This window comes from Panulirus ornatus, chromosome 33 (genome assembly GCF_036320965.1).
Source record: "Panulirus ornatus isolate Po-2019 chromosome 33, ASM3632096v1, whole genome shotgun sequence".
In the NCBI taxonomy this organism is placed as follows: Eukaryota; Metazoa; Arthropoda; class Malacostraca; order Decapoda; family Palinuridae; genus Panulirus; species Panulirus ornatus.
The window spans coordinates 23,924,201-23,944,007 of record NC_092256.1 but is presented as its reverse complement, the minus strand read 5'-3'; the positions used below and the strand labels follow the sequence as shown (position 1 = coordinate 23,944,007).

The 19,807-nt window shown below is 37.8% G+C and overlaps 1 protein-coding gene across 8 annotated transcripts in view; it reads left to right on the top strand.

The window, feature by feature from the left end:
• Nucleotides 1-3,473: 3,473 nt before the first annotated feature.
• DEF8 (differentially expressed in FDCP 8 homolog) overlaps nucleotides 3,474-19,807 on the top strand; it is a 69,788-nt gene continuing 53,454 nt past the window's right edge. Inside the window, exons 1-7 of one of the 8 annotated variants that reach the window (XM_071681999.1) lie at nucleotides 4,379-4,602; nucleotides 7,248-7,299; nucleotides 9,967-10,111; nucleotides 11,647-11,848; nucleotides 12,087-12,177; nucleotides 16,500-16,640; nucleotides 18,728-18,890. In XM_071681999.1, coding sequence (XP_071538100.1) covers nucleotides 9,979-10,111; nucleotides 11,647-11,848; nucleotides 12,087-12,177; nucleotides 16,500-16,640; nucleotides 18,728-18,890 — 730 coding nt within the window. In that variant the 5' untranslated portion in view covers nucleotides 4,379-4,602; nucleotides 7,248-7,299; nucleotides 9,967-9,978. Of the gene's footprint in view, nucleotides 3,719-4,378; nucleotides 4,648-7,247; nucleotides 7,300-9,966; nucleotides 10,112-11,646; nucleotides 11,849-12,086; nucleotides 12,178-16,499; nucleotides 16,641-18,727; nucleotides 18,891-19,807 lie in introns of those variants that run through there. The other 7 variants (XM_071682000.1, XM_071682006.1, XM_071682001.1 and 4 more) reach the window with 7 other exon arrangements.

Here is a 19,807-nt window from a genome sequence, read left to right as displayed (position 1 = left end):
CACATAAGACTCGCAGTAACTTTACTGCCCATTGTAAAGATAGTTACGATTCTCATTACTACAATTCTTGGAGATAACATTATGTTATAAATATTATATCTTTCAGGAGTGGAAAAGCATCAGATTCGACAAAGAAACCGGAATATGATTACGTGTATCTCTCAAAGATGAATGGCTGAAGTTATAGCTTGTATCATCTGTAGAAGATCGCCATAACCCACTTGAAAACCACTGATATAATTGTCTAAGGAAATGCAAAGTACTTGTTGGCATTAACATACAGGATATTACACAACAGACATCGAAGATAAGAATATGTAGCTTGAATAACTATGCTCTTGAAGATGATCTCCAGCCATGACTTGGTAGGTTCTGTTTTTCTCACTATGTAAAGATGGGATGAAGGCACCATTATCTACCTTGTCTTCAAACTTATGGTGGTATCTTGTATGGAGGGTCAAGTTGTTAGCTCCTGTCCTCTGTGCTCCCTTTTCTTCTTTCTTGTTATTTCCTCTAGGAATTACTTATATGTTACATTGTTTACCAGTCAGAAGCAGGTTACATAGTTCAGGAAAGAGTAGAGAAGGAAAAGGTTGGGAGTAAGGATGTAGGAAAGTGAGTTAGTGAGGCGTAGCTGGATGAAGACAGATTGGTTTTATGTTTGAATGAGGAATCCTGGAGGAAATTGAGTGCTTGAGATATCAGAAAGATGTTGCAACGGACTGAACCATGGTCGCTGAAGTGAGTTACAGATGTGTGGAAACAGAACTCAGTATCTGTAAGGGAAAAGATGGGTGTGTACGAAAGTACAGATGTCTCGACAGGAATGTATTGACGAGTCCTGGGAGACCATGTTGGAAATGTAATGCCTGACGACGATATGTGATGTGAAGCGAGTTGATCGTGTAAGAAATGACAGTGTAAAAGATATATGTATTTATAAGATAGGTCCGACAGATAGCTGACCAGGGTGTCAGGGCAAATGTGACGTTCAATCCCAAGTGTCTTGCACAAACCTTTCATTTTTATTTGAGCGACATTCAGAACCCATCCCTCTACATAGATAGTAGATAGACATAACCTTTTGTTGGATGTAGGCAGCCATTTAGCTGAAAATACACCGATGAGATATAACAGAAATGCAAGGCAATGATAGTTTAAACAAGAGCTTAAGATTAGAGTGAGCTGGATATTTCCGCACTTTTGATAAGCATATGTAGATAGCCAGAGTGGTAGGTATACAGGGATGTTTACAGAGTACTCAAGTATCAAGCGTCCGCTGTCTCTTTGGAGAGATATAAAAGAACAGGAAAATTTCATTGAGGTCCGCCTTGATTATCATAGGCATCGTACAAGATAATGCGATGCAGGGATTGATTATGTGACTGTAACGGTTAGAGTTGAATGATACTGGATCCCTCCCCTTGCAGTCGCCTTCTACGATACGCAGGGAAGACGTGGGGAGTATTCTTTCCCCCCTATCATCAGGGATATATATATATATATATATATATATATATATATATATATATATATATATATATATATAGAGAGAGAGAGAGAGAGAGAGAGAGAGGAGTACAAATGAAAGTTAGAGGTGGGTTAAGGGCCCCATGTTCTCGGTACATAGGCTCATACACACTGCAGGTTAGGTTAGCATTCATTTATAAGGACATTATATAAAGCAAGTAAAGTGGTGGTGAGTGTACTGATATATTCTAGAGCTTTTGAGCGTTGGAATATGAAACATATGCTAGCCCATGATGACTACAGAGAAAAATTGCCTTTCTCCGATGTACAGGATAAAGCTAACATCCACGACTTGTTTATAATAAAATTTCCTCTATTTATAGTTCGTGAACGCACCAAAGATGTACATATGAATAGTATATATGTATAATTTAACGTTACACAGTAACCTAACGCCAACCAAATATTCTCCGGAAACTGATATACTTTATTGTACAGCAGGATATTACGTTGTAGTATGAAAATATGTTGTCAATTTAGGTTGTGTTTGACAAAGTACCCTCACCCTCAAAATGTTTCAGTGAGTTCTGTTACACCGTGTATTTAAGTTGCCCATGTTTATCATCACTTTGTGAACTACTCTGTGGTCACGTTCCTTCTAATACTTGAAAGTTATAAAAAAAAATGCATCTTGTCAAAGATGTTCAGTAAGTACCCTACATTATTTTGCCAATTATTCATAATTGTGATGAAGCTGCTCTTGGACGCAAATAAGGCTATTGTATCAAACTTATGGTAACGAATGTCGCATGTAGGGCTCCTGGCTGCTCCACTTGTCGAGTGATGATAAGATTATTGCGTATCCAATACCCCCCTTCTCTCTCTCTCTCTCTCTCTCTCTCTCTCTCTCTCTCTCTCTCTCTCTCTCTCTCTCTCTCTCTCTCTCAAAAGGGGAAATTTTAAGAGGAAAATGGCTGAAAGAGGAACTGAAAAACAAAGTTCTTCTCTTCATTGAGGGAAAGTTAGCTACTGACTCTAAAGAGGGCTCACAAAGCCAGGCTCAGAAATAAGGTCTTTATCATTTCTGCAGAATAATTATCCAGTAACTATTATTACAGCTAATACTATAACTACATGCATTAATAACAATGATGATAGTATTCGGGTGTATCATAATAGAGCTCTGAATTATGTGTTCACACTTCATATTTGCTAGGTGTAAGCCCAGCACCTACTAGTAGTCTCAGAGCAAGCAACCTCTAGCGTACCTTCATATCTTACATAAGCCAGTCACCGCGAGTGAGACCTGCTAGATAAGATCAGTCAAATTATCTCATTTAGTTGACATACATGAAACAAATGAACGCATGTTAGTTTGTTATCAGGCCATTAGGCTTATCAACTGACAAGGGGATTATGGCTGTCATCAAGTTATAACCACTATCATCAGGTCTCTGAGTTAATCGTAGGACCATACACTCTACCTGCATATGTGGCTGGTGAATGAACATTTTTTTTATGGATATGACTAAGAAAATTTGACTGAGAAACTAAAGGAGATTCATTTGATATGAATCTGAAGCTGTATTGATTTTGTTCAAGGAAGTATGAAATCAAACAGTTTGATGATATGTCCTTCAGTAAGGTTGCTCACCATGAATAAAAGATAAACATTTAGAATGTTCAGTTGCGTAATCCAACTTGGCCAAAGTAACCACTTTACTGATCGAGACGATGTCAAAATATGTAATTAATTCGTAGATTATTTACGACGAATGAAAATGCCCATCGAGTACAAAGGCAGGAATAATGTGTATGATGGCATGACCAAGAGCAAGGTTCATTCACCGTAAGCCCGGGTGTCCAGGAGAATAGCATCCTGTGTATTTCTTTACGTATCTGTTTAGAGTATATACAAATTATAAAGTACAAAGGCAGGAATAATGTGTATGATGGCATGACCAAGAGCAAGGTTCATTCACCGTAAGCCCGGGTGTCCAGGAGAATAGCATCCTGTGTATTTCTTTACGTATCTGTTTAGAGTATATACAAATTATAAAGTTGTGATTAATGCACAACGTCTATATTAAACTTTCACTCCTCGAGAAAATAGCATATAGTGTATATCGTTACTCATTTCTATAATGAATATAACACATTTGTGTGGTTATAACACACGGCACAATGTACTGAACCTCCTTTACACCGGCAGTGAGAAGTCACCTTCGGCGACGAAGTTGTATAATGGGTAAGTACAATCTTGTCAGAGAACTCACCCCAGAGGAATATTTCTCTTCCCCGATACTGATATTAGCACACCCTTGAAACTGCAGCAACCCCAAGAGAAGGGGTCATGGGTTTATATATATATATGGTATTAGTTCACTCTCCCTCTTCTGTAAGTATCATTTTGGTTTTTGCTCCCGAGAGGTGACTGCTTGTGTTGTACCCCCACCAAGCGCGATGCTTTGCAAGCAGCTGCATCACGATTACTCTTTGTCGGTTGGCTACTTAAGGATGGTCAATTTTGATAACCGTTTCTTTTCCTACAACTTGAAGCTTTGGAACTCTACCTTCTCATGTCTTTCCCGGTAATAAAACCGGGTACAATTTAAAAGACAGGTTTTTCACTTCCTCCAAAATTCGTATACACTTTCCCTTGTTATCTCTTTTTCCATTTCATGATACTCACTATATTTCAATTACAGCCAGGCCATGGTGTAAATTTTTATCCGTAATTGGAGTCTCTAACGTAATGATATATAGTATATTTTTTCTGAATGATAAGAACGAATTCTAAAACCTGAATTCAATCACTATCGTCTAACTCATACTTTACTGCCATCTATCGCGCGTAATTGGAACAAGTTTCCACTCCCATAAAGAAATACAGTTTAATTCAAGTATATGATGTGTTTTCAATGTCATGCATTTTTCATTTCTGAATCAACATATTTAAATGTATTAGAATTAGTATGTTGTATACTTTCAATTTAGCAAATTTAGCAAATATGGTTCAAAATTCTTAGCGTGACGTCACGTATCAGCTGTTCTTGTAAACAAATATTTTTCTCCCATGATCTTTTGACTTTTATATTTAGTGGCTCAACTGGCTGCTCTGACAGGTTGAATGTAAGTGAGTTAGAGGATTTGTCACACTGCTGTAGATTTGATAGGGTAAGTGAACTATGTTGTCATGAAGAGTTACGATGCGGAAGGATGTTATGGACTCTGATAAAGTTGACTTTTTTGGTTTAACTTTTTAACAGATTTTACGTAATTGATTCCCCCAAGTCTATTGAGCATCTACTTTAGTGAGCGTCTGACGTGTTTCTTTTAATTACATCATCACAGTGATAGCACTGTCTTAGACTTATGAATTGTTAGGTTCGTTTTTACCACTCATTGTGTAGACGTGGCCGAAAAAGTTATCATTCCATTCTTTATGTTTTGTAGGAGAAATATAGGCTTGTGTGTGGTGTATAGTTTTATTTTTATCCTTTGATATTAAATAAGTATCATTGGGGACGGCTATTAAGATCAGGAAAACGGGAGTTATGTAAACTTAAGTGAAAAGATTGTAGAAAACAGGAAACCTATAAAAATCTCACCAGATTTTCCCATGCATCCAAGATTCGTAACATGATTTCACCAACAGTAATGTGGCCTCCCACTTGGGACAGCATGAAATGACTGCATGTGGGAAGCTTGCCCGTTGTTCCTTCAGCTGCCCAGAATTTCATTTGTTTGTCTAATGAAAAGAGCAATTTTATGAACCTTTGTGTGAAAGTTCAACTCAGAAATCCTAATACATGAATTCTATTATAGTAGTGAGAGTTTCGACTCAATACCTTTTTTTATTTTGAATTTTTCCGAGGAAAGAAAAGTGACAATGATATTATAGATGAAAAATGCTACTGAACAGTTAAAAAAAATATTTATTGTGAAATATATACTGCAGTACTCAAACAAAAATATACTGTACTGCAATACAGGAAAATGGATCATTCTCTACCATACAAACATGTACATACACTAACACCAACTAATACTGAAACTATGCTTAAAACAAGGAATCCTTTTATCTGTATCCTTTCACCTTTCTTTTTTTTTCTTTTCCATCTTTCCCTTTCTTTTTTCTTCTTTTCTCTCCATTTTTTCCTTTCCTTCCAATGATCTTCCTAAACTCCCTTGCCTCTCTTACACATCACATTAACTTTTTATTAATGATTTTCGAAAATATTGCACACGCACACGCACACACACACACACACGCACATTACATACCCATCCATTACTGAATAGTTAGTTTGTTGATTGATACTTATGTTGTATTTTAATTAAGAGAAACAAATAAAAGAAATCGCAGACTAGATGTTCTTGGCAAGTATTATTAGTTGGCAGAGCACACCACACACACCCTTTCATGAATACACTGCATATACAACATATAGAATGGTTAAGAAAGGTTAACCACCAAATGACATCTTTAGGTCCAATTTAGTATAGAAAGGTAAAAGTAAAAGTGACTCAGCTGCTGTACATCAATTGGCTTGTAAGAGGATCAGAGGATTTTTTTTTTTTTTACTCTGACTGCTCTCTCCAGTTTGGCTATTACATCCCATGAAGGATTATACCATTGTCATCCACCATTCCTTTGATGTATGTTCCTGGCTATAATAGAGTCAGATCCAGCAGAATTTCTTGTACTTCTGAGATGTTGTTTTGGTTATTCAGAATTAAAGTTATATAATGAATTTAAAAATTTTTTATGCCTATATAACATTATACGTAAATGACAATATTCACATCAAACATTTGCAAAAAATAGGTCATGTTCAAATTTTTTTAATTATCCTTATGTATTTAATGCTGAAATGTCCACTCCCAAGGTTTTCCTATTCTTCTCAAAATTCTTATAATGGATAGTGGAATATCCATGTCAGCTAAAGCAAGTAGTTCTGCATGTACACCACTTGCTAAAGATGATGTTACAGGCCTTGGAGAAAGGGTTGTTGTTGGTGTCCAGCTTATTAGTACCATGGATCACTAAATCTTTTTGATAGAAAAAGTTTTTGCAGCATGAGTCATTTCATAGGTAAAATCTAATCCTCTTGATTTTCACTCCCCAGGTGACTCATAGATGTTTGTTATATCCTGCTGTGAATAATAAGAATGAGATTTACAAAATTTCATATGAGTGTTTGCAGCTCTCAAAGTATCAGTAAAGGTCCTCATCAACACTTCAGTAACAGTCTTCATCAAAGGCTTCTGGCACAGTTGTATTAGGGTTAACACACTGATAGGCTTTTCCTCATGTGATGCATTAAGGTGAATCATTATCAATGTTTGTTTACTCACCCATAACAATTATCTGTCTTACCTTCTGGGGACTGAGATCATGGCCTATCATACAGAGAAAATTAATGTCATTTTTCTGTTAGCAGAGCTTCATTTCTGTAAAGAATAAGAGTCATAGTTAAGTGTTAACTAAGTAGGTGCATAGACAGTGAACTTAATATAAATGATTCTGATTACATACAGTAATTAATGTAATTGGAGTGCTGGCTCTGGTAATACAGTAACATTTCATCCACTTAGCCATAACTTTGTCCTCTGGCTTACAATATGTCAGTTTTTGGAATCCTTATCCTAGTGGCTTACATTATATCAGTTTTTGGAATCCTTAACCTAGTACTGGTGAAGAGGTTAAAATGTGCTTTGACTGCTAAGTATATATACTGCATTATATTCTAACACTGTTGCTTCTCACTTAGGGCTGTGTGTTCTTGTTGTTCAAGGAAGTGCCTCTGGAGTCATTGTGAACAGGTGAGTTTAAATCATACATTACTGTACAACAACACTGAGCTGTATCAAAATGACATACATGTATTGGATATGTACTGTCACAGAGAAGCAGGAAGATTGTTTATGGGCTCTTTCAAGCTTTATAATGTACAATTTCATTCAGTGTAGATAACTAGCTACAGTGATAATACAACCCTATCAATTTTATTGAGAAGGTGGTCATATGACCAACATTGTGCTCTAGGTATATTGTTTAGTATGATTATGATATTAACTTTGAATTTATCTCTGTGAGCTGAACCATCCTTTGTTTTATGAAAAAAGAAGATATGATTGAATATGTTAATTGATTATTAAAGATCACAACATTCTAAGGAAATATACAGAATTGTGTAGACTTTTTTGGTAAAGTATTGCTCCATATATTTTACCAAACTTTTCATAGGATTATAGAGAATAGCCAAAGATAAATGAAAGTTTTACATATGTACCCATTGACAATGTGGCGTCAGTATTTTCTTGGCCATTTTGGGCCAGTTATTTTATGCATAGTCTTGTAAAGGATGCACAACAGAGATATGATTATAGAACAGATATTGTTAGGATCTGAATAATTTGATACAGTATACCTCTCATTTCCCTGATGATTAGCAAAATGATAATTGCCAGATCTTGAAAGAGTACAGTTATGTAAAAAAAAATACTGAAATTTGTATATATCTTTTTATAATTTACTAAATAATGTAGATTGAGATATATTTTTCTGTAAAACGTTTTAGAACTTAGCAAGGATGATGGCTTAAAGGTAGAAGAAGATTAGAGCAGCATTTTCATTTTGTTTATCACTGGAAAATAATTACTTGAATGAATGTGTGGAAAAACATTCTTCATGATTCACCAATTGTGATTCAGTTGTTTTTAATTTTCTCCATAATGATGAAATTTAAGGGAAGGAAGGCTTTGACTCAGATGAAATATATATGGTGGAAGAATAGTATGTGAATAATTTCCTTAGATAAGACATTTTTATCATGACTCAGATGAAATATATATGGTGGAAGAATAGTATGTGAATAATTTCCTTAGATAAGACATTTTTATCATCCTCTACCCAGTAAAACCCTACTGAACCTTAGTAGTAATTCAAATTGGATTAAGATTATTAAAGTTTGACATACGCTAAATATTTGATATGAAAAACTGTATGCTTTGGCGTGTCCAGTCATACATGAACTTGAATATAAATTAGCTATGCTTTGGATCATTTGAACATAAGAATTTCTGACTTCTATAACCTATTAGGTCATGTTCTTGTTATTAAACATACAAGAAATACGTAATTAAAGGCCATTTGACTTTTGTAGGACAACATAAGAAATGCTTGGTGGATACAAGAATATAAGTTAAGTTTGATGCCTCCAAGACCCAGTTTCTACAAATCTTTCTATTGAAAACTCCTCACCATTCTCACCTCTCCTTTGATGGTTCTGTAAATCCACCTCTTGACTCAATAAACATACTTGATATTACTATATCATCCACTCTTTCTTGGAAACCCCCCATTATAGGAATAGCTAAGTCTGCCTCTAAGAAACTGGGTGTCCTGTTTAGATGTCAAAACTTCTCTTTTGATCAGTTGCTCCATTTATACAAAGGATTGATTTGTCCTTGTATGGAGTATTGCTCTCTCATTTGGGGTGATTCTAACTCTGCATCCTTTACTTTACATAGTCAAGTCAAAAGCAATCCAACTTATTAACTGTCCAAGGCTAACTTTGAAACTTGACCCCTTTGCCCTACATCACAATGTTAGTTCACTTTCCCTCTTACTTTGGTTTTTGCTCCCAAGAGTTGGTTGCTTATGTACCTCCAACACCAGCTAGATCCCACAACACTCAGCAAGCTGCTGCATCACATGATTATTGTGTGGCCATCGGCAGCTCAAGGGTGGGCTGTTTTGATACCTGCTTCTTTCCCTACACATTGAAGCTTTGGAACTCTCTACCCTCAAATGTCTTCCCCAGTATCTATGACCTGGCACATTTCAAAGGACAGGGCTTTCACTTTCTCAAAGATTCGTAAATACTTTCCCTTTTCTTTTTTCGCTTCATGATTCCCTCTTTATTTCTATTAAGGCCCTTCCTTGATGTGACTGGATCCTTCTTCATGAAAAAAATGACATTTGGTTTTTATGGACAAAAATTTTTGTGTAATTTATTTTGTACTAACTGGATCATTATGTTAGTTTTTGCTACATAATGTATTCTTATGGAAAGATTTTTGTTGCACCTTTGAAATTGCAGTTGCTTTCAGACAGTTAAAGAAGTCAAAGATACTCATGTAGTAAATATCCATGGCAAAATGTATTTCAATGACTCATTAAAAACTCAGATATCAGGAATTCAACTGATAAGAGGACTGTGTTTGAGTGAGGTATTGTGATGGTGTTAAATACAACATATATAGATCTAGGAACTGGTTTTAGTTATTTGTAACACATGCATCTGGAAAACAGTACAGGATGATGGGTTAGCAGAGGCTTATTATTCTAAAGTGACAGGAAAGGGATCTCTTGATTTTTTTTAGGATAGGTGAATGGATCTAATTCCATCCCCATTTTTTTTTCAATGTGGGGTAAGAAATGGTTCTCATTGTATCATATGGGTATATTAGATTTTATCTTTTCAGTAAATACTTAGGATGACAGAAAACAGAGTGCGGAAAGTGAGTGAAACAGCAAGTATCTGTATCTCAAGCGTTGTGTCTGGTGTGTCTGATGTTGCTTCCAGTGTAACTCACGGTGTTGGGGATGTTGTCCATAATGTCACTCTGGGTAAGACATAAAGCTATTTACTCAGGTTTACCCAGTTTTATTGTTTGTTCATTTGTGTGTTTTTTGTAGATAATCAGATACTACAAGATAATTTTGCCATTTTATTTACTTCAATTTAGCCCTAATTTGATAGATGTTTAAGTTAGATAATCTGAAAGTAGATATGCATGTGTAAGCCATTTGTTGGATTTCAAGTTTTATCTTCAGTGTTTGCTTTATTCAGGTAGGATTGAACACTTTTTCTCTTTTATGTTTTCTGTATGAGAACCCTGCATGTAATGGTTAGTGTTGCTGACCATGAATCATTTATGGGGTTGCTGGTGTTTGAATCTGGGGCAAAGTAGTGAGCCCACATCAAGCCCAGCTGTACATCCTTCCTTTGGGGCTGTATGATGAACGAATGCTTGACTTTGGAAGGCAAGAACATTATCTCTGAAAGCAAAAATGGGTATGTTTGAAGGACTAGTGGTGCCAACAATGTTATATGGTTGCGAGGCATGGGTTGTAGATAGGGTTGTGCGGAGGAGGGTGGATGTGTTTGAAATGAGATGTTTGAGGAAAATATGTGGTGTGAGGTGGTTTGATTGAGTAAGTAATGAAAGGGTAAGAGAGATGTGTGGTAATAAAAAGAGTGTGGTTGAGAGAGCAGAAGAGGGTGCATTGAAATGGTTTGGTCACATGGAGAGAATGAGTGAGGAAAGATTGACAAGGAGGATATATGTGTCAGAGGTGGAGGGAACGAGGAGAAGTGGGAGACCAAATTGGAGGTGGAAGGATGGAGTGAAAAAGATTTTAAGCGATCGGGGCCTGAACATGCAGGAGGGTGAAAGGCATGCAAGGAGTACAGTGAATTGGAATGATGTGCTTTACCAGGGTCGACCTGCTGTCAATGGATTGAACCAGGGCATGTGAAGCGTCTGGGGTAAACCAAGGAAAGTTCTGTGGGGCCTGGATGTGGAAAGGGAGCTGTGGTTTCAGTGCATTATACATGACAGCTAGAGACTGAGTGTGAACGAATGTGCCCTTTGTTGTCTTTTCCTGGTCCTACCTCGCGCACGTGTGGGGGAGGGGGCTGTCTTTTCATGTGTGGCAGGGTGGCGACGGGAATGAATAAAGGCAGGAAGAATGAATTATGTACATGTGTATATATGTCTGTGTATATATATGTATATGTTGAAATGTATAGGTAGGTATATGTGCGTGTGTGGACGTGTATGTATATACATGTGTATGTGAGTGGGTTGGGCCATTCTTCCGTCTGTTTCCTTGCGCTACCTCGCTAATGTGGGAGATAGCAACAATGTATAATAAATATAATATGTATGTGTATCTATACATTGAAATGTCTGTGTATGTTTATGTGTATGTGTGTGTGGGTGTTTATGTATATACATGTGTATGTGGGTGGGTTTGGGCCATTCTTTCATTTGTTTTCTTGAGCTACCTCGCTAATGCAGGAGACAGCGACTAAGTATAATGAATATATAGATAAGTTATTTTTTATTCTTTTATTTTGTGGGTCATTTGCATTACAGGAATGGGTGACATGGTTCAGAGTGTCTCATCTGGTGTTGGTGACACTGTACATAATGTAACGGCAGGAATGAAACGCCTACTTACAAGCCCACCTGTCACCTGCGAAAGTATGGTAGGAGAGGAGGAATGCCCTGGAGTTCTCCCTGCAACTCCACGCAATACATCATTATCACCTGTGCCTGATAATCCTTACAGTGACCAGTAGGTTTTTGACTTTTGCATTCATAATTTTCCATCTATAGCTTTGCTGGTTTTTGGATATTTAGTCTCCTCTGTTGCATTACTGTAATGATATATTGATAACAGTTCTGCCACATGAGATTATTAAGTATAGATTATTAAATGTATCCAATAATAGTATTTGGTTTATATTTTGACTTGTATATGTAAGAAAATTATGGTTTAATATCAAAGCAAAAAAATAATCTGAATTCATTAGGAGCCCTGGAACAGATTCAGAAATAGCTGAGGAAGAAGCTGCAATAAATGATGAACTTGGACTTTCGGAAGACCACTTTTCCCAGCCAGAGGTTAGTGATGCTGAAAATGAAGGTATTTAATGAGAATTATGGTATTTATTATATATTTGAAATTTCTTATGTAAATGGAATCTTTTACTTGAATTTGAAACAGTGCTGTTTCATCCCTGGGGTTAGGAGAGAAAGAATTTCAACTTGTGATTTTTCTGGTTATGCTAAATGAGTTATTTTATATCTTTTGGTGCTTTGTTATCTGTTCTCAGCACTACTTAGCTAAAGCAGGAAAGGTAAGCAAGTGTAGAAAAGATAATGTAATTCAGTGAAGGTTGTGGGGTATTCATGACCTACTTTTCCCAGATTTATTACTGCTTAAAGGTTTGCATATGAAATAGAAAAGTTTGAAATATGAATCAGATGTTAACTAGTCAGTGCAAGACAATCTTCAAGTTTCAGCTAGTGAGCTGTGAACATTTTAGCATGCAATGCTGCTGGTGCCATCAACCTTACCCTGATTGTAGACATTGATATAATCCAATATTTTTCATGATGATTATATTTTTGTGGTGAGTGTATCATTGCCATCAATTTCTGGGACAGAGAGGAAAATGCTCAATGGAGATTTATGAGAAATACTCAGAGAATTATTTGTCATACTTAATGCATGTGTTATAGATATAAATCAAGTGAAGCTGTTACCCTTTCAAATTTTGAAATCTATGAAATATTTCAAATTTAGGTTCCAGATGAAAACTAAGCTCATCTTTCATTTCTGTCCTCAGCAGTCTGTCCCATGAGCATGAGAGACATTATATAGGATGTTTTAAGATGATCAAGGTTAGGACCTTTAAAACCTTGGTAAGGAAGCACTGGCCTTCCTCATCTTTCACTAACACATAACCATGGTTGTGGCATCTAGTTTATTTTGGTTCCACCAGAGATGAATTCACTGACCCGCTTAATCCCTGTCACAGCTTACAAAATTCTGGAGGATTGCATGTTGTCAGAAAGCATACTGCTTGTTAGACTGGCTTTTTTAAATCCTTTTTACTTCCTGTTTCTATATTTTGCTTTTAACATATCAAGAGGATGATGTACTGTATGTGTGCTGTGGTCAGTGTTTTAGGATACTTGAATATTTAATTTCACTATTTGCACCATTTCTCATGTTAGAAAGGTAGTGCCAGGGGCAGACAAAGGACAACCTAGTTTGCTCACATCTATTTTCTAAATTTTCATGTATAATGCACCAAAACCAAGCCCTACAGGTCTTTCTCTGTTTTTCTCTGGCCACATCACATTCCCTAGTTCAGCCTAATAATTACACATTACCCTCTGTATCACAGGATCATTCCAGTCTGTTCTGACCCATGCATGCCCCTCACCCTCCTGCATGTTCAGGGCCCCTTCACTCCCTTATCTCAGGGGATGGGGAGAAAGAATACTGTCCATGTATTCCTTGCTTGTCATAGAAGGTGATTAAGAGGGGTGGGAGTGGGTGGGGGGCACCTGGAAATCCTCCTCTCCTGTATTACTTTTCAAAAGAAGGACCAAAAAAAAAGTCAGGTGAGGATTTATCCCTCTGAGGCACAGTTATTTGTTTTTGATGCCACCTCACCGATGCAAGAAACGGCAAATATGTATGAAAAAAATTTCATACTTGATCGCCATTTCTCATGTCAACTAAGTAGTGCCAAGAACAGTCAAAGACAGGCCGAATCTGCTCACATCCATTCTGTGGCTGCCATAAGTGATATTTCGAAATCACAGCTCCCTATCTACAACCAGGCTCCACAGAACTTTCGATGGTTTACCCAGGATGTTTCACATGCCCTAGGTCAGTCTATTGAGAGCACATCGACCCATGTATACCACACCATTCCAATTCACTCTATCTTGTACACACCTTTCACCCTCCTCCCTGAGGTAGGGGAGAAATCATTCTACCTCTGTATTCCCTGCATGTAGTAGAAGACAACTAAAGAGAGTTGTATTTTAGTTTCTGAAAGAGAAAGCAGGAGCTAAGTGGGGAGTGCTCATCCTCCTTGAAGGCTCAGATTGGGGTGTCTGAATGTGTGTGGATGTAACCGAGATGAGAAGAGAGGAGAGATAGGTATTATGTTTGAGGAAAGAAATCTAGATGTACTGGCTCTGAGTGAAATGAAACTCAAGGGTAAAGAGGAAGCATGGTTTTGGAACGTATAGGGAGTAAAGTCAAGGGTTGGTGATAGGACAAGAGCTAAGGAGGAGTAGCACTACTCCTGAAGCAGGAGTTGTGGGACTGCATGATAGAGTGTAAGGAAGTAAATTGATATGGGTAAAATTGAAAGTGGATGGCGAGAGATGGATGATTGTGCACCCAGCCATGAGAAGAATTATCATGAGAGACAAGCATATTAGGAGCAGCTAAAAGAGTGTGTCAGCTGTGTTGGTGCACGAGAGTGGAAATTAGTGATGGATGATTTGAATGCAAAGATAAGTAATGTGGCAGTTAAGAGTATAATAGGTTCGCATCACATGGGGTATTCAGTGATATGAATGGAAATGGTGAAGAGCTTGTGAAGTTGCATGCTGAAAAAGACTGGTGATTGGGAATACCTGGTTTAAAAAGAGAGATGTACACAAGTATTCATTTGTGAGTAGGAGAAATAGTCAATGGGCATTATTGGATTTGGATGCAAATGTGCTGAGGGGGCAGCTAATGGAGGCAAAGGTGAAAATTTGCAGAGGTTTTCGAAAAAGAGGAGACAGTGTCGAGGAGAAGAGATTGGTGACAGTAAGTGATCTTGGAAAAGAGACTTGTGGAAAGAAATACCAAGAGAGATTGAGTGTAGAATGGCAAAAGGTAAGAGCAAATGAAGTGAGGGGAGTGGGTGAGGAATGGGAGGTATTTAAGTAAGCAGTGATGGCATGTGTGCAAGAGATGCATGTGGCATGTGAAAGGTGGGAAGTGGGCAGATTAAAAAAATGGTTGGATTTGTATGTGGCATTTTTGGATCTGGAGAATGCATATGATAGGATTGATAGTAATGCTTTGTGGAAGGTACAGTATTAAGAATATATGGTGTGGGAAATAAGCTGCAAGAAGCAGTGAGAAGTTTTTATCAAGGGTGTAAGGCATGTATATGAGTAGGAAGAGCGAAAAGTGATTGATTCCCAGTGAAGGTTAGTCTGTGGCAGGGGTGTGTGCTGTCCCCATGGTTGTTTAATTTGTTTATGGATGGGGTGGTTAAGGAGGTGAATGCAAGAGTTTTGGGGAGTAGGGTGAGTATGTAGTCTGTTGGGGATGAGAGGGACTGGGAAGTGAGTCAGTTGTTGTTTGCCGATGATACAGCACTGGTGACTGATTTAAGTGAGAAACTGCAGATGTTGGTGACTGAGTTTGGAAAAGTGTGTGAAAGGAGAAAGTTTAGAGTAACTGTGAATAAAAGCAAGGTTATTAGGTTCAGCAGGGTTGAGGGACAAGTTAGTTGGGATGTGAGTGTGAATGGAGAAAAACTAGAGGAAGTGAAGTGTTTTAGATATTTGGGAGTGGGCTTGGCAGCAAATTGGTCCATAGAAGAGGAAGCGAATCACAGGGTGGGGGAGGGGTCGAAGGTTTGGGGAGCAATGATGAATGTGTGGAGGGAGAGAATGTCACTCGTAGAGCAAAAATGGGTATGTTTGAAGGAATAGCAGTTCCATCAATGTTATATGGTTGCGAGGCATGGGCTGTAGATAGGGTTGTACAGAGGAAGCAGGATGTGCTGGAAATTAAATGTTTGAGGACAGTATGTGGTGTTAGGTGGCTTGACTGATTAAGTAATGAAAGGGTAAGAGAGATGTGTGGTAATAAAAAGAGTGTGTTTGGGAGGGCAGAAGAGGTTGTGTTAAAATGGTTTGGACATGTGGAGAGAGTGAGTGAGGAAAGATTGACAAAGAGCATATGTCAGAGGTGGAGGAAACAAGGAGAAGAGGGAGACCAAATTGGAGGTAGAAGGATGCCTTGGTGTTATAGTTTTAATCAGTTGATAGGAAATAGTGCATCACTTCATTTTACGACCCCTGATCAAACCCTATTGACATGGACAGTTTTCTGAGTTCTGTGGGCACACTATAGAAGGGTCTCCTGGGGCAGGAATTTCCAAGGGCTAACAAGGGTTAACTGTTTAACATCCACCAAATTATTGTCACTATAATTAGTGCCCAAAGGACTATCACTGATTAGCCAATAATTAGCATGGGGACACAGTTATGCAAGCCAGGGCTGTACCTTCCCCTTTTTGTGTTATTAGGGTAACTGTCTTTGTACAAGCAGCTGTTTGCAGTTCAATTTTTTTATCAAAAGCTCATCATTGTATTTGTGATTAAAAGTTGTTTCTTCTTTAATGTTTCAGGAAAATGTATTTTGCCTGAGTGTAGAGGGCCTTGAGAGCAGCATTGAGAAGTGTAAGTCACTGATTTTGCAGTGTGAGGAGTCCACCACTAGAAGACGAGCCCTCGTCCATAAATTGATACAGCTGAGACTGAGATTACAGGTTTGATACTATATTTCATGATAACTAAAACACTTTGATATTTGTAGTTATTGAAAATTTCAATAAGCCAGACCAGCACATAGACACCAAAGCAGTCCTTTCCAGTCGAAAAAGCAACTGACCCATAGCACAAAAAATGTGTAGAAAGTCCAAGATTCTTTTAAGAGTATGCTTCATGTTTGTACCCACATTTTATATTGGGTGCCGTTTTGATGGCCATTAGTTTATTAGTAATGAAAGGGTAAGAGAAATGTGTGGTAATAAAAAGAGTGTGGTTGAGAGAGCAGAAGAGGGTGTTTTGAAATGGTTTGGTCACATGGAGAGAATGAGTGAGGAAAGATTGACAAAGAGTATATATGTGTCAGAGGTGGAGGGAACAAGGAGAAATGGGAGACCAAATTGGAGGTGGAAAGATGGAGTGAAAAAGATTTTAAGCAATCGGGCCTGAACATGCAGGAGGGTGAAAGGCGTGCAAGGAATAGAGTGAATTGGAATGATGTGGTATACCGGGGTTGAGGTGCTGTCAGTGGATTGAACCAGGGCATGTGAAGCGTCTGGGGTATATCATGGAAAGTTTTGTGGGGCCTGAATGTGGAAAGGGAGCTGTGGTTGTGGTGCATTATACATGACAGCTAGAGGCTGAGTGTGAACAAATGTGGCCTCTGTTGTCTTTTCCAGGTGCTACCTCGTGCACATGTGGGGGGAGGGGGCTGTCATTTCATGTTTGGCGGGGTGGCGACAGGGATGAATAAGGGCAGACAGTATGAATTATGTACATGTGTATATAAGTATATGTCTGATTGTGTATATATATGTATACATTGAGATATATAGGTATGTATATGTGCATGTGTGGATGTGTATGTATATACCTGTGTATGTGGGTGGGTTGGGCCATGCTTTCAATGAACTGGACCAGGGCATGTGAAATGTCTGGGGTAAACCATGGAAAGGTCTGTGGGGCCTGGATGTGGATAGGTAGCTGTGGTTTTGGTGCAGTACACATGACAGCTAGAGACTGAGTGTGAGCAAAAGTAGCCTATTTTGTTTGAGGGAAGCAAGTATGAATATGTACGTGTGTATATATGCATATGTCTGTTTATGTGTATGTATATGTTGATATGTATATCTATATGTATGTATATGTGTGTGTATGGGCTTTATTTATTATTTTTTTTATACATATTTGCCATTTCCCACTTTTGCGAGGTAGCATCAAGAACAGAGAACCAAGCCTTTGAGGGAAAATCCTCACTTGGCCCCCTTCTCTGTTCCTTCCTTTGGAAAAGTAAAAACTGGAGGGGAGGATTTCCAGCCCCCTGCTCCATCCCCTTTCAGTCGCCTTCTATGACACGCAGGGATGTGTATATGAGTGGATGGACCATTCTTCATCTGTTTCCTGGCACTACCTCGCTAATGTGGGAAACAGCAATCAAGTATAATAGATAAGTATAAATATTTTATCTGTGTTTATTGTTATTTCATAGGAGGAGTATTATACATGGACTTAGGTTTTGATGGTCATACATGAGGCAAGGGTTGATTTTGAACTGTATTTTAAAAATTTAGGACTCTGGTACAGCCAGTTGAGAGGTTTACGTCTCACCAGGTCCCATTCCATCAGGCATCTCTCTTGATGGTTACTTGATGGTCATTTATGTAGAGATCAACTCAGGACCCTGTGTACTCATAGTGGAGGCAAAGATAGTCCCTTAAGTTTGAGGTTGTATTTCTCATTTAGGTTTTAGCTACATTGTATTGCTGAAAAGTAGTTTAGAAAGGGCCAGATAGTCTTCCAAACTTATTAACAAGAACATCACTGTTACTTGATGTGCAGTTAACATATTGGAACATTATGATATATCTGTGATTCCTGTTTACTTTAGTAGCACCAATGTTTGTCAACATTGCTTTCGTTTTACAGACATATAATCTTGTCAAAGTCCCTATGCTTCTCACAGTAGTTTTTAATCATTCTGCTATGCTTAATGTTATTGAATTTATGTGCAATGTAGTGTAATTAGTTATACTAATTTAGAAGAATTTACTAAATTATGTATTACTTAATTCTTTGTGATATTCAATAGGAGACTCGTGATGCAGCTGAGATTGCATCAACTGGAGTGCTTTTCCACATGAGTCACCAGCTGCAGCCCCAGAAACCTCCTCTTACTCGAGCATCAAAGCAGTATTGCGACAAGTGTGCACAAATCATTTGGGGAGTGATCCATGTTTCCTATATATGTGTCTGTAAGTTTATTTGCAGTATTTCAATCTGTTTAGCTGTATGGTCATCTGTATTACAACTTATATGGATAAGCTTAAGATGTTACATATTATCTTAGAACTGTTTTCCAGGTAAGACTTGTTAAATGCTTACTATAGAAGCTGTAGATAAGTGTAGTTATTTGAATTGTGTCCTTATTAAGAAATGTATTGCTCAACTTACAGGGGCAAATGTTGTTTAAGGGTTGGGAATTCCAAAATAATGAGCTCAAAAATTTTCAGTATATTGTGTAATTATGTGATTATCGTGCTTTAGCTAAGTATAGAAATTCAAATAGATGAATTCAGTTCAAAGTGCAAAGGGTAGACTAGAGAAGCTAGAAAACTTAAATCACCTTTTTTTTTTAATGTAACTGACATGCTCCAATAAAAGGCCATCTTAGGTGAAAGGAAGAAAGATAAAAAGAATATCAATTTTTGCATTTGAGTTCCTGCCAGAAGTTGAAATCTGTGGTTATTATAAGTGCTGAACACTGGCCTTAGATTGGTAACCCGACAATGGACGAGTCACTAGAGTTGCCTTGAGGCCTCAAAAACCTGCTAGTGACAATGGAGGGTGGTTGTGTACCATTTCTTGGACCTCACCATGGCTGTGTTACCCACTGCTGCTCATAGCACCCACCACTTTGCCCATGCTACTGGGACTTGGGATTGGCCAGTCTGGCAATTTATTTTTCATAGATTGCAAATGGTTTTGACTGTTCTTTCACACCCATTCCAATAAATAGTGTGAAGTTGTGAATGAAGTAAGTGAATGTTTTCTTGGATATTAGGACTGGCCAATCTGATAGATTGTTTGTTTATTCAGAACTAGGAATGGTTAATTCATAAGAAAGAAAAGTTGGCCAGTCTGATAGATTGTGTGTTTATTCAGAACTAGG